This window comes from Pseudochaenichthys georgianus, chromosome 14, assembly GCF_902827115.2.
Source record: "Pseudochaenichthys georgianus chromosome 14, fPseGeo1.2, whole genome shotgun sequence".
Taxonomy (NCBI): Eukaryota; Metazoa; Chordata; class Actinopteri; order Perciformes; family Channichthyidae; genus Pseudochaenichthys; species Pseudochaenichthys georgianus.
Window position 1 is genome coordinate 16,402,397 of NC_047516.1, and position 16,222 is coordinate 16,418,618.

The 16,222-nt window shown below is 38.9% G+C and overlaps 1 protein-coding gene across 1 annotated transcript in view; it reads right to left on the reverse strand.

Annotated features, from left to right (window-relative positions):
- Positions 1-1,270: 1,270 nt before the first annotated feature.
- LOC117459026 (replication protein A 70 kDa DNA-binding subunit-like) overlaps positions 1,271-16,222 on the reverse strand; it is a 63,331-nt gene continuing 48,379 nt past the window's right edge. Inside the window, exon 17 of the mRNA XM_034099857.2 lies at positions 1,271-5,993. Within this exon, the coding sequence (XP_033955748.1) occupies positions 5,892-5,993 (102 nt within the window). The 3' untranslated portion in view covers positions 1,271-5,891. The remainder of the gene's footprint in view (positions 5,994-16,222) is intronic.

The following is a 16,222-nucleotide window of genomic DNA, read 5'->3' on the forward strand; positions in this document are numbered from 1 at the left end:
GTGTTTAGCTTTTTATCTTATTTATTGATGTGTGTTTTGTCTTTTTGTATGTGATATGGACCTTGAGTCTGGAATCAAGATTGGAATATACCGTTATAGAATATCACCAGTTGTTCGGCCCACATCTTGTTCGGTAACACCGGCACAATGAATCCGCCTGAGGCAAATATACCTGAGGAGGGAGGGGAAGGCCTCTCTGAAATATGAAAAGAAATCAGAGAATTCCGCATGGAAACTGCTGGGAATTTGAGTATTGAAGGAAGATATAAACCACTTGAGAGAAGGCTTCGGAGAGCTGAAAATAAGAGCGGATGCAGCAGAATTAAGAATCGCAGAAAATGAAGACCGTAAAATCGGTATAACAAAAGTACTCCTTCACAGTTTACACATGCAAAAGCAACTGGAAAATAAATGTGAGGAACTTGAAGGCCGGAACAACCTGAGGATTTATTCAGTGCCCGAAAAATGTGAGGGAAATAGCATGATGGACTTTGTGGAAAACTTAATACGCGAGAAACTGGATGTGAGCGGCGAAATTCCCATTGAGAGAGCGCACCGGGCAACGGGGCATCTCACTGGGCACAGACCGTCCCCGATCAATAATAGTCCGCTTCCAAAACTACAACGTGAGGCAAAGGGTGCTACAAGCCGCATGGGCAAAGAAGGACATTAGGGTGAAAGATTGCAGGATTTTCTTTGATGAGGACTTCACCACCCAAGTGTTCAAGGAGCGCGCAAAATACAGACAAGTAAGGAAGCAGCTCCAGGAAAGAAACATCAAATCCCGCATTCTGTTCCCTGCCAAACTGAAATTTTTCGAGAAAAACAGAAAAGTCAGGGTGTTTAACAACCCACAAGATGCGGCACAGGGTCTACTGGAGTATGGTGTCAACATGCAGAGTCCAGCAGGAGAACCGGACTTGGAGTCTACTCTTCAGGCTTCAGGATGGCAGACACACCGCTCCAGGAACCGGAGAACCCCAGGATGTGAGCTGATGTCGGACGTAAAGACATTAATTGACTCGCTTGATCGGCATGAAAGAGCAAAGGAATGAACAGGTATGTGTGGAGGGAGTTAACTCCTTGCAGACGTACATGGAAAACAATAACAACACATACATGACTGAGCCACTCGGAATCTTTTCCGGATTTGACAACACAGAGTATAACATGTACAATTTTGATTATGATGTCAATTCAGAGAATCATGTGTTTAATCATATAAGTGACTCGTGTAAATATTATACCGATGATCAATTTAATGACAATGTTGGACTTGAAAATACATTTTCTTTAATACATTTCAACTGCAGGAGTCTGTATGCAAACTTTAATAAGATCACTGAATACCTACATACATTTAAAAGTAAATTCAAAGTAATTGCCATATCGGAGACTTGGCTAAATAAAGACGAAGTCACTGATTTCCAAATTGAGGGTTACGTGCTACACCATATCAACAGAACCAGGGGCAGACTGGGGGGAAAAAGTGGCCTGGGGATTAATTGACAGAAAGGCCCACTTAATGCGCGGCATGTATCGGCCGGCCGGCGCCGAAAGTATGATACTTAACAAAAAACCCTATGCATTTTATGTTATTTTGGATATAATCACATTGAGCCCTTGAGTTGCCTAGAGCAAAATAGTTACAGCATATATTTAGTGATTTTAATGTTAACAGATCATTGAATTGATGCAATAACATTTTGACCCAATTTGCCTGACTTGACACATGGAATAAAACATGGGCGTAGGAATCAATCATCATCATCATCATCATCATCATCATCATCATCATCATCATCATCATCATCATCATCATCATCATCATCATCATCATCATCATCATCATCATCATCATCATCATCATCATCGTCGTCTTTATTTAAAGAGACTCTTGGTCCATTATTACAAAACATACAACACTCAAATATAAATTAAAAAAGGCAGTTATACCAATGTTTCCACAGAGGTGACTGGTATCGTACAGCACTGAAACACGGATTTGAAAGCAGCATAATGACAGAGTTATGAGAAACATTCAATCGACAGATGAATTTGTACAACATGTTGGCTTGTATATATAAGACACGCCGCTGTCTATACATGTCATCATCATCAGCCATTTCATCTGTGATGATGTGTCCCAGATACTTAGTGTTACAGCAAACAGACAGCACCTGCGCTGATAGGTAGAATGTTGGAAAACAAAGGTTCTTATCCCTTTTTGCTCTACAGATCATTACAGCGCTCTTCTTAGCATTGTATTTAACATCAAATGTTAAATGTCAAACATCCTCAATGTGGGTGAAACAATTTAACAGGGGGTGTGGGCAGGTGGTGGACTTCACCTCCTCTAGGGGGGTCCGGGGGCAAGCTCCCCCGGGAAGATTTTTTTTTTTAAATGTTGAAGTTAAATGCATCAATCTGGTAAATTTTGAGCGCGAAATTATAGGGACTAAATCTATGGCAGTCAGTAGGGGCTTGGACTGTGAGCCGTAGGGTCGCCGGTTCAAGTCCCCGACCAGACCTATTTGGAGTGTGGACTTCTACTTGGAGAGCTCCTGCAGCACCAGGAGGCAACACGCCTTGTGTTTACCTTCAGAATCATTAGAAAGGCTAAAGAGCGGTGTGGCTGATGTGTTTTAACCACACACACACACACACACACACACACACACACACACACACACACACACACACACACACACACACACACACACACACACACACACACACACACACACACACACTATGCTATGCTTTTTTTTTTTTTGGCCCTCCGGCCCACACACAGCAAACTCCCGGTATTCCCAATGGCCAGTCCGCCCCTGAACAGAACCAATAAGAGAGGAGGGGGTGTGGCTCTTTATGTGGACAGCGTCCTAAAATGCACACTGGTTGAAAAAATGTCAATTGTGACTGATGATTTAATGGGATGCATAACTATAGAAATTGAAATGGAAAGGAAGAGAAATGTTGTTGTGACTTGTGCGTATAGAGCACCAGGATCAAATGTAGAGCTTTTTAAAGATAGTTTAGGAGTATTAATGGATGGCCTAAATGAAAATAAAACATGTATTATTTGTGGGGATTTTAACATCGATCTTCTAAATGTATCTAAATACAAAACAACTTCTGATTTCCTGCATGCATTGTACAGCAGGGGGCTTTATCCCCTAATCACTAAGCCCAGTGGAATAACATCAACTTGTGCAACATTGATCGACAATATCTTTACAAATGTCAGTGCATTTGAGTGCTAAGAGTGGGCTAATAATAAATGACATAAGCGACCATTTACCTGTATTTGTAGCATATGATTGGCAATTAAAGAAAAAGAAGGAAGAGACTCGCAGTAGATATGTCAGGGTAAGGACTGCTGAAGCAAAAGACACATTTAGGAGTGACCTCTTAAAGGAAGAGTGGAGAGGGGTTTATGTAGAAGATGTAAATGCTGCATATGAGTCCTTCCTGAAAATCTACATATCACTGTATGACAAACATTGTCCCACTGTACTCCGTACATATAAAGGTACTTATCATCAAAAGCCTTGGATAACCAAGGGCTTACAAAATGATTGCAAGAAGAAAAATAACCTTTATAAAGACTTCATAAAATGTAGGACAAAGGCAATTGAAAAGCAATACAAGGCATATAAAAATAAGTTGACAGTTATAATGAGACAAGCAAAAAGAGAATATTATAATAATATGTTAAAAGAAAAGAAAAATGATATCAAGCACATGGAAAATCTTAAATAATGTTATTGGAAATAAATCTGTATCCACTGGCCTGCCCAGTCACTTCATTGATAACAAAAATAAGGTTGTAAAAAACATGAATGAAGTGGTACATTAATTCAACTCTTTTTTTGTAAATGTCGGACCTCTTGCAAAGACTATTCCAAAACAACACGATGGGCAAAAAGAGGATGGCGGAATTGGGGGAAGTAAAGTGTTGCAGTCAATGTTTTTGGGAGAGATAAACAAAATTGAAATTAGATCCATTGTAGACAAATGCAAAAATAAGACTTCGACTGATAGTGATGGGGTCAACATGACAATAGTGAAAACGACTATTGACTGCATAATAAAACCGCTAAGCTACATCTTTAATCTTTCATTTCAGACAGGTATTTTCCCAGATAGCATGAAAATAGCTAAAGTTATCCCACTTTTTAAAATGAGGGAAAAAAGCCAATTTACCAACTACAGACCAGTGTCCTTGCTTTCACAATTTTCAAAGGTCCTTGAGAAATTGTTTGTCCAAAAATTTGATAATTTTATTGAAAAAAATGAGTTATTGAGTGAGTCAGTATGGATTTGGAAAAATCGATCGACAGCTTTAGCTTTAATGAAAATAACAGAAGAAATTACAACAGCTATAGAAAGAAAGAAATACACAATAGGTGTATTTATTGACTTAAAAAAGGCATTTGACACCATAGACCATTACCTATTAATTTAGAAATTACATAGATACGGAGTGAGAGGAGTAGTTCTAGATTGGTTAAAAAGTTATTTAGATAATAGACAACAATATGTAGAATTTGCTGGTAGTACATCGGAGTGTATGAACATAGAATGTGGTGTCCCGCAGGTCTCGGTTTTAGGGCCTAAACTTTTTATTTTGTACATCAATGACATATGTGAAACGTCAACATTATTGCAATACATTTATTTTGTTCAGGAGATGATTTAAACATTTTAGCAAAGTGTATTGGACATGAAATGGTCAAACTTAAAAGATGGTTTGATGAAAATAAGTTAACCCTAAATTTGAATAAAACGAAGTTTATGGTTTTTGCCAATAGAAAAAAAGATGAAAACATTTCACTGTCCATTGATGGAGTTTTTATTGAAAGGGTTTCTGAATTTCGATTCTTAGGTGTGACGCTGGATGAAAACCTGACATGGAAATCACACATAGCACATGTTAAAACGAAAGTGTCTAGGAATATTTCTGTTTTTGATGTCTTTGATGTGATGTCTCCTCTGTATTTGCCATTGTTATTGTTGTTATTGTTATTATTATCATCATCATGCGTCGCTTTCCACCTTCTTCTCCAGTAGGACTCAGATGAGGGTGTTGCACTTTTCCTTATACATGTGATGTTTTGGTGTTGTTTTGTTTCTTTCCGTTAACCGTCAAGGGGGAAATAAGTATTTTTTTGTGTGTGTTTCTCTTAGTATCCTAAGATACTGTTATGTTTGGCTGTGAAAAAAAATAAAAATATATATATTATTATGAAGGGCAGACCATCTATTTGTATTTATTTGTTTTTTTTAGAAAGGGGCAGGTCACATAAGATTTTATTCTTCTCCCTGCTCCTTTTCGCTCAATGGTAGAGTCATGTTTTGTGGCAATTATTGTACATTTGGTTTTGCGTACCATGAGCGGGACAAATAAAAATGAAATGAAATGAAAGGCTTTAAAACGGAACAATGAAAATCAAATAAAATCTCACTCAACGAACACTGAGCCACAGATTGGAAACCAAAGAGATGAATCATTTGTATAAAAAAGAGAAAACTCTTCAAACTTACCACGTATGATACACATGAAACATGATACAACTGTAAGCAGGTCTAGAACACAGTTATGCATAATCAGAAAGCCAAAGCTCTTTGTTAAAATGTCATTAAATAAAGAAAAGGTAAAAGTCATTCCCATGCCATTTGCAGTGTTTCACAAATGGCTCGCTGAGGGAAGTGAGCAACTAAATATCAGTCTTTTGTTTGGCTGCCATTTAACGCGATGAATCACCGGCCCTCTGCTGTCTCAGATAGGCTGTTATCTGGCTGGAGGGAAGCGGCGGACACCAGTCAGAGACCAGTGGAAGAAGAGTTTAATCACCGGGGCAGCTTTCAGATGACTGGGACCGGGTTCAGTTGGACAATCTGCGGATGTTGCTGAGGAGTCTCCGGCTGAACTCCCTGTGGTCCACCGGCTGCACCTCCATCACCGTCACCTTCACTCTGCTCTCATCCTGAGGAGGGGAGGAAACATTTCAGGCATCTCGAGACTCTGAGATCAGAAACATTCAAGAAATAAACATCATAGTGGACATTTTTGAACGACAGCTAAAGACACATCTTTTTAGATTAGCTTTTTATTAGCAAGCCCCCACTTTAAATGTTCTTTTAGTCTTTATTATTTACCTGCCTTTATATTGTTTTATTTATTTTATAGGTCTTAATCTTTTTATTTATTTTGTACCTATATGTTCACTTTGTTTTATGGGGTTTTATATTTTATATTGTTGCATCGACTCAGTTATCGATGTCAGAGAGAAACCATTATTTATTTTATTTAGTTTTATTATCATACATTTTACCTCCTTGTATCTATTAACCTGATAACATTTTATATTTTGCCACATGTACCTTTTAAAGTTCTTAACACAAAATGGGGGGGGGGAATTTCTTGTTGTTTGATTTCAACTTGTGATGTGTCATTTTGTAAAGCACTTTGAGCTGCATGTGTTGTATGAAAAGTGCTATATAAATAAAGCTTAATTAATATTATTATAGCATAATGTATTTCATGAAAACAACAGATCTCTTTAAGTAAGTGAGTTTAAATTATAAACAAATCCAAGCCTACATCTGTGTTTAAAGAGTGCTTCACACCCAACAGTCCAGCTCTAGTATCTATTGATCATACCGTGGATAGTCTGTTTATACGACAGCACTTTTTTAAATAGTCATGGTTATAGGAAAATGCATGTGTGTGGGAAGTAGTGAGAATATAACTGGATAGATTAGACTACGTTGTGTCTCATTATCCAGTTGTGAATGGATGTTGTTGAACATGGCCCACATTTACTTAATTTCTATTATTTTATTCACAAATGAAAGGTCAATTGATGGAAATAATTGATATACAAGTAATAACTTTGGGGTTACGTTTACCTTTAAGTAATTAGCAACAAGGCTATAGTAGCTTCTGGTAGCGTACCGAATGGTTTAAATGCTGTTGGCTGGTCATTGGTGCAAACTGAAATAACCATCCCAACTTATTAACACCATCCAACCTTTATAGGTATTTCATTATTTAACTAGAGTGAAACATGTTGGTCTGACTCCAGACTTGTATATAGAAAGCATGTACTGTATGTATGAGCATTGCTTGAGTTTTTTTTTTACAGTGACACATTTTTCGATTGATTGACGCTGTAATGGTCACAATTTCTTGACTGCACACATGGAAAACTCACAAGCGTGTTAGTGTTAATAAAACCATCGGCAAGCATTAGTCATGACGTTAACTCAGGGATAAATGCATATTTAACAATGTTTATACATTTATATGGATTGCTTTGTTCTTCTTGTTTACTGTATATGTTTGAGATTATGATGAGATTAAATGGAAGTTTTGTCTTACTTGCTTTCAAGCTTTGAAACTTTTTTAGATTTGCAGAATAAACAAAAATTACATGACAAAATCTGTGTGATAGAGGATTCATTTTCAACCTCTAAAAGTTAGCAAAAGCAGGATATTAAGTATTTGTATCTATAATTAAAAGAGAAAATTGTTAAATGTATGTTCTTATTAAATTATTACAGATATTTTTTAACTCAGCGTCAGTCAGTCTCAACAATGTGTAGCAACATCGACTATCAGCAGATATATTCCTTATCAAATAATGAAGTGGTTTGTCAGGACCTAATGTCCATATTAAAACAACTATACAAATGATTACACCTGACTGACAGTTCATTCTTCCATTAGCAATTCAGGCAGCATAACCAGCACCAATGATTTCATATTATACCATTATCTCATACGTGGTTCAACACCTCTATGAGTTTTCAATTTACGTATCTGAGTACGGCAGGAAAATTAAACTATACGGCGGCCGTCGAGACAAAAGGTACTACTTGACAAAAGGTGACAACTTATTTCAAAAATAATGGTCTTCCTAAGACGCGGAACTGTGAAAAATAAGGCTCGTTAATTAAATGTGCGTGAAGCTATTCCAATCACATCTGGAGAAAACAATTACTCAGTGGCCACGCATTTAACCCCTATTCTCGACTCTATTTCAGCAGGGGGGTGAGGTGGTGTCTTTCTTTGAGAATTAAAAAGGCAGACATGAAGACCCACACCTTCACACACATGCATCTAATAACAGCCAATACACACCTCTTTATTCCCCTTGATGAGAATGAATAAGATACTGTACTGAACAGTCACATGCTAAAATAAGCTAAGCTGCTGAACATGGTAAACATGTTACATGTTCATCATCAGACATTTTTATTGTCTGAGAGTATGTGGTCATTGCTGATGTTGACTTAAATGTCTAGCCCCGCTGGATTTCAGCCTTAAAGGTCACCGATTGTGCAAAATCCACTTTTTCATGTCTTTTAAACATAAACATGTGCCCCCTCTGTTTAAAGAGATTCTGAAAGTCTCAGTAACAAAGACCCCTCTCTTTTTGTCCTGATCCATTTATATAAAAACTTGTCTGAAAACGAGCTGATCAGATTTTGACCACTTTATGTCATAACGATTTTTTGGCTTGTGTAACCATTAGCCAATCACCAACCAAGGTAACCCCCCCCCCCACACACCTTATCACCTGAATCTCCTCCTAGAGCACCATTGTGTTCTTTTTAACCAAATATCTCTCAGAGGGGCGTGGGGAGGGGCTCCTTATTTTCATCTAAAGTAACAGACACAGAATCAGCACTTTTGAAACAGGGCTGAAACAGAGGGGATTATGGGATGCTGCAATGATCTGTTTGGTGTTTGGAGCCAAACACTTCAGAGACATATATCTGAGACCTATAATATATTGATGAAAAACAGTATAATAGGGGACCTTTAAATCGCAGCTATTAGCAGATGCTGAACCTGTATAGTGAATCTAATAATCCAATAAAAAGAAACCCTGCTATTCTCAAAGCAACCTAACTATGCAAACAACGTCTCGGCACTCTTTTACTTAATGCATGCATTTTAAATTAGGCTATATGCAGACATTTGGAGTATCTATCCAAAAGAAAGCAATTGCAAAAACAGTATAATTAAGAAAGCAGCAAAAATAGACAAACAGCAACAGTAAAAATACAAGTGTCTTCGGAGAGAAGGAGAAAGAGTAAGACCGCTCGAACGACTTTTTTTTGGGAAGCAGTGACAGGTTGCATTGTCAGCTGTTAAATGGAAAATAAGTGAATAAAGCAACCCTATTGAACATTTTTGAAAATGCATGTGAAAAAGAAGAATGAGAACAATGTCATTACTGTAAATAAACAAAAATATTTCTGCTCTCCATCCTTTCAGAAATCCTGGGCTTAGCTTTTTTCCTCTTTTAAGTGGCATCATGAGCCCCCCCCCCATAAGACCTCTGGCTCCAAATGACTCATACAAGCTTAATTGCCATTACGCTTAGACATTCCATTGGATGCAACAAAACTGTATGGCCGTGTACCCAATCAGTACATTCTGTGAATCGCACCTTAAGACATGGCAGCAAACCAATTATTTGTAGACGAGTCCCTTATAACCTATTTTAAGGCTTCATCATTTCCTGTTATCTTATGAAACTCAGAATGTGTTCACCTTCAGCCATTAAAGAATCTTCTGTACAAGGACAGGGAAAATATCTGAAAGTGATGCTGAAAGGATGCCAAGAGCGTGTTTTGTGGAGGATGTAAAGAGTGTGTGTGGCTCTCAGTGGCCTGTCTGTTAACAGGAAATAACAGGTCCCCTCTGACACTAATGTATTCATATAGACTACATCAATTCATTCACATCAGACAGACGGATGCACTCCTGCACAATCCGACTTATGCACACACACGTTTGAGGTCCTCCTGCAAACAACAGGCTAACACACACGTCTGCTTACCTCTTGTCTCTACATACATTAATAATAAAGTATAGAATCACAGATTTGAGATGAACAACCATCTAGCCTCGGAAAGACTTGAACGCTCACCGAGACTCAATATATTGCACCAAGTAATTTGTTTGTAATCAGATACACTTTCCCAAATTCTAAGCGCATCAAATGCAAATTTGATGTGGAAAATGCACTCATCTGTGCTAAGTAAATTCAATCCTAGGGGCCAAATCTAATTTTCACCATCATCTGAAGTCCATTCATGCCACTATAAGATGAGATGGGCTCCTACTGCACTGCAATCTGAAGCACAAGGGGCCGATCGACTGCTCTCTCCTACCTCTCAGGGGCTCCGCTCTAATGAAACCTGTCAGACAGTTTAGTCTAATATTCGGTTAAGATTAGTACATTTCATCACTTTAAGGTTCAAACAGATGTTGCCTCCACAGGAGAAACTTCAGCAGCTGTCCTCTGCTGAAACGTAAACTAACAAACATGGTAAATGTGACATTTTCTTCCGCTGGCAAACTTATTTGTAATCATTGCTCAATGCTGTAGAGAGCGGACTTTGTGGTCCCCCCTCCCATCACAGCTGTCCGACACCCTGGGGTGGCTCCTTGCTATCATTTCTGGTACTTTCTAAACCAGCAATATGACAATCATAACCGCTTCCTGCAGAGTTGTACAGGTGTGCAAAGATGAGAAAAAGATGTAAGGAAAATTCAGCAGTCGGCTGAACTATAAACAGTTTTGCCTTTCCATTACAGAAACAATATTATATTACATGTCATTTGTTAGATGCTTTTATCCAAAGCGACTTACATATATTCAGTACTGTGGACAATCCCCACAGGAGCAATTTGGAGTGAAGTGGGACACAACGACATGCTGACTGTAGCGGGGTTTGAACTTGCTACCCCCTGATTTGAAGTCCAGCACTCTATCCACTGAGCCACAGCCGCCCCGGAATATATTTTCAATATTGTTTATTACATTTATGACACTGTTGTGCATTTCAAATATTTTAAAATATATCTTCAGACATATTTGGACAGTGCATAAATCATGTTTAAACAATTTATATACCTGTTACGGCTGCTGCCTTCCTGGTCCTCTTAACTCTGTTGTGTGTGTGTGTGTGTGTGTGTGTGTGTGTGTGTGTATGCAAATGAGCTGTACGGTTCCCCCGATGGCATTGGCTGTCCCGCCCTCGTACCATCCGAAGAGGCTAGAGGCATCTGTCTCACAACACAAAGCCTCCAGCAATATAGTCTAGATTACGACTTAGTGAAGGTTGCCATCCTCAGAGTGTATGAGTTAGTTCCTGAAGCTTATCGACAGAAGTTTAGACACCATAGGAAGAGTCCTGATCAAACGCACGTAGAGTTCGCTAGGTAAAAGGGAATGTGTTTAGCTAAGTGGATTGCCTCATGTAATGCTACAGATTAATCTTCTCTGAAGGAATTGATTATGTTGGAGGAGTTTAAGAAGTGTTTGCCCGATCGCATTGTTATGTACGTGCATGAAAAGAAGGTAAACTCTCTCTCTGCTGCTGCTGCTGTTTTAGCCGATGAATATGTGTTGACGCATAAATCTGTGTTTTCTCCTGTCTCTACTGAGAGGTCACGCCGTGTGTCTGCCGCACCATCGCCTGAGCCGTTAAATGTGTATAATGTATACTGTCACCAACCTGGACATGTCATTGCCAACTGTGCAGCGCTGAAGCGTAAAGAACAGCGGCAGAATATGTCCCCGGCCCGCCAAACGGTATTGGCCTGATTACCCATACACGTGCACAGGCGAGTAAAAGTGTTTCTGATGTTCCATTGTCTGATCCTTTGATTGTGCCGGTGCTTCCAGATAAAGCTGTGTCCGAGGAGAAGCCAGAAATTGTGGCTTCCCCTCGTGAGGATGTCGTGAGACCAGCGCAACACGCCGGCTCAGACAAGCCTCTCGACTTCGACTCTGCCGGTAACCCGAGAGCGTCAGCTCGTTTATCGGATCCTAGTGTTGGTGTTAGCTCTGCAACACTTTAAGATTTATGTTGGACCCAGCCTGTGGCCAATTGTGGTGTTTACATGTTACAATCCCTTCATATTCCGCCCCAGCGTGTCCAAGCACAACCAGCGTCTCATGCAATGGGCTCTGATTGTGCGGGACTACAACGTTAGACATCCGTCATTAAAGGGCTCAGAGAATGTGTTGGCCGATGCTTTGTCCAGGTTGAGTTAGTGTGGGATTAGTGTAGTGTGTTTAGTTTCACAAAACCTGTGGGTTTGTGTCTTAAGGGGGGGGGGAGTGTTACGGCTGCTGCCTTCCTGGTCCTCTTAACTCTGTTGTGTGTGTGTGTGTGTGTGTGTGTGTGTGTGTGTGTGTGTGTGTGTGTGTGTGTGTGTGTGTGTGCAAATGAGCTGTGCGGTTGCCCCGATGGCATTGGCCGTCCCGCCCTCGTACCATCCGAAGAGGTGATTGGACCGACGTCATCCAATCCCTGCCTGCTTCCGGCACATCTTCCGGGGGAGGAGTACAAAGGCCGGGGACGGAGATCATTCTGGAGGCTCTGTGTTGTGAGACAGATGCCTCTAGCCTCTTGCTGTGCTTACTCGTTGTGCTCGTTAAATACTGTGAATCCTCTGCGTTTAGTTATACTGCTTAGCAGTGTGTTAAAGTAGTGTTCTGTGTTTAGTGTTGTGTGTTAAGAAGACCCAGGTTAGCTTAGCGGTTAGCGCCTGTCGATTAGCAGCAGCTGTGTTTTTGTGCAGCCTTTTCATTTACTTGTACCACGTTTAACTTGAGGTTTTGTTTCCCCTTTTGGGTAATACTTATTACGCTGTATAAGCTGTAAAACTCCCTTTTGGAGTTCTCTTTCCTTTGGTTGTTGCCCACCAGTGTTTTGCCCTTTGTTTCCCACACGGAAAGAAAGTATATGAACATATATGCCAATATATGGCAAATATATGCAGAATATATGCTGCATATATGCCATATTCAGTTTCATATATGTGCATATATGTGGATTAATAGGAGATATATGTGTCATATATAGCTCATATATTTCCACATATATGCCAAAGTCAGGTTCATATATTTGCATATATCTCCTACATAATGCCTCATATATAGCTCATATATCTGTATTTTTGCATATATGTCATACAGAATGCCTACATATAGGTCTTTGCAAGGTAATGTGGTAATGTGCATATTATTCCAAAGTTCTATATAACTACATGAATTAATCATTGTAGGCCTACTTATTTCCATTCAATTCAGATTGAGGTTTGCGGATTGCCCAAGACAATTCAATGTATAAAGACAATATTGTTTGATTACGGTATGTTTTATTGTATGAAGCAACATTTTTAGTTTAGTTATTTCACCCAGGACCGGAACCGGATGTTTATATCCGCTCGATGTCAGCTGATCAGTTTAAGATTAGTAAATTATTAAATATTTGATAATTGTACATTATTGTTAAAACACTAGGGCTGTCAAGTTAACGCGTTAATAACGCGTTAACACAAAAAAAATGAACGCCACTAATTATTTTAACGCATGTGTATTTTTTTTCCTCGGCCGCCCCGTAGTTTCAGAGCGCATCGAGTTTAAAATACCATCTACAAGCTGATGCTGACAGCCCCGCTCCTGCTGCCCGCTTGCAGCTAGTGTTAATTTCGTTGACTAAAACTATGACGAAATATGTTCGTCAACGACCTTTTTTTCCATGACGAAAACGAGACGATGACGAGACGGCACCGACGGCAGTAAACAATAACTGTAACGAAATCATCATGCAATATCGTTGACGAAAAGTGACGAGACGAAAATGTAGTTTACTAAATAAAAACTATGACAAAATCTCTCTTTACTTTCGTTGACGAAAAATGAGGAGACGAAATATTATCAAAGATAACCAGCAGTTCCATTTCCGGCAGCGGCACAATATGAACTGTCAGGAAGACTCGGGTCTAACTAACCTTATTTAACAGAAAATAAAATGGCAACAACAGGGCTTAGGAGCAGTGGTCGCGTTAACCCCCCCCCACGGAAATGTTACGATCCTGTCCGTCAAAATGACTGACAACGAAAAAGTCTAAAGCCACCACTGCTAGGGAGAAAGAAACGATGTGATATTTGGGCCCATTTTCGCTACAATGAGGCGGAGAAAAAAAGCGAATGCATTGTTTCATCAGAAGGGAAGTAATGTGGCAAAACAGCTGGTAAAAACACCACAAACCTGACCAGATACTCTCTGCAAAGCTGCTTTCTTAATCATTCAACCTGTGTTTTTCATCAAATAAGGACAAGATAATCTTATTTATTTATATATAGACTAGGCTAGACTAGTTTGACTGAAATGTTCTATATAATCTGATGACTAAAAAAGACTCAACAGTTTTCATTGACAAAAAGTAGACTAAAATAATTAGTTTTCTTTGACTAAAATAAGACTAAAATGCTCAGACTTTTAGTCGACTAAATCTTGACTGAAATGTTTACTGTTTTAGTCGACTAAAATAGGACTAAAATGCTCAGACTTTTAGTCGACTAAAACTTGACTAAATAAAAACAGGATGAAGGTGACTAAATATGACTAAAACTAAAAAGGAAATTTAACACAGGACTAAGACTAAAACTAAATTAAAAAATAGCTGACGAAATTAACACTACTTGCAGCAGACCACACTTCCACGCTCACCGGCAGGCACCGACTGGCTATTGGGAGGACCGGGAGGGTGTGTGTGTATGTGTGGCCCCAGCGAGCGAGAGAGAGACCTTACGTGTATTGTTGTTGTTAGCATCTGGTGCTAGCTAGCTGCGCTAACGGATATAAGGAGCTGTTTAAATGAAAACAGAGGAGCGACATTTCGCCACAACTGCGCCGAGCACTTGACTTTATGCAGGCAGCCAGACAGTGGGACATTGTACGAACAGTCAGCACGGGTAGTGCGCAACATGATTGCAGCGTCCAGGCAGCTCCCGTTCGAGCATATGCCTTGAGTTGCACATAGCTCCAACGATCCATCTCACACACACACACACACACACACACACACACACACACACACACACACACACACACACACACACACACACACACACACACACACACACACACACACACACACACACACACACACACACACACACACACACACACACACACACACACACACACACACACACACACACACACACACACACACACACACACACACACACACACATCCCACATCATGACAGCTCATTGATACTTTGTAATTCTACTCCACTACAATTCAGAGGTTAACCTGGTATTTTTACTCCACTACACTTATTTGAGTTACTTTGCAAATTCTGATTAATGATGTGAAATATAAACAACCCTTAAATCAGACTTTAGTTACACCTGAGTAAAATTCAGGGAAGGTGATTGTCAAGTGCCAACAATCAGGAGAGATATTTGATAGTTGGTGCTTGAGAAGACTAAACATGTATCTGCAATTGACATTAATGGAAACGAGTAATAAAGTATATTAATTACTCGTTATTCTCTACTAATAGTTAATTAAAGACTATATTATGGCTATTTTGCACATCCATTTTAAGATTTTAAGGGTTTATTGACATATCATATACACAACTACGGTGTAGTTATGCAATGAATGAAACACTTGGGTCACAGGTTCCTCAATAGTGCATTACAAGACATCTATCAATATGTGTGTACCTCCACCATTAAACTGTCATATTCTGCACATTTCTTATTCTATCTACATACATAAGAGTATAATCCATATGTATAATATTAGTTAAAATAAGTGCTTCAACATAGTTAACATTGCAGGAAAGCAATATATTAGACGTTAAGTACTTCGTCAGGCTTAATATTTATCTGGAGATAGATACCCCCAAAGTTTTTTCTTATTTAAAAGAAGACCTTAATCTGTTATTTAATGTTTAAATAAAGGTTAATTCGTTTTTCTGTTTTGCACCTCCTCCTATTAATATCTTTGTACATCTTGCACTAAACTAGAGATCACTTATAGTATCTTCTTGATTTTTTTATATTCTATATTTCTATCACAGACCTTCTACTTTCCCCCTATGAAAGTATATGTACTCTTAATATTTTTTTAATCAAATAGAACACATAAAAACAATAATTCAATAACATGCTTTAACCACTAGGCGGTGCACACAAGGTACACACAGCCATAATAACTTTGTATTATTAGTGTAGGACACTATGTACAACATCTGAAGATGTGTAGTTTTATTCATGCTTTCATATAATTTTACAGCATATTGCTATACTATTTCAGACTCAGTATTTACATTCTTACATTCAAAATTCAATCAAATTCAAATCAGTAATATCTTTA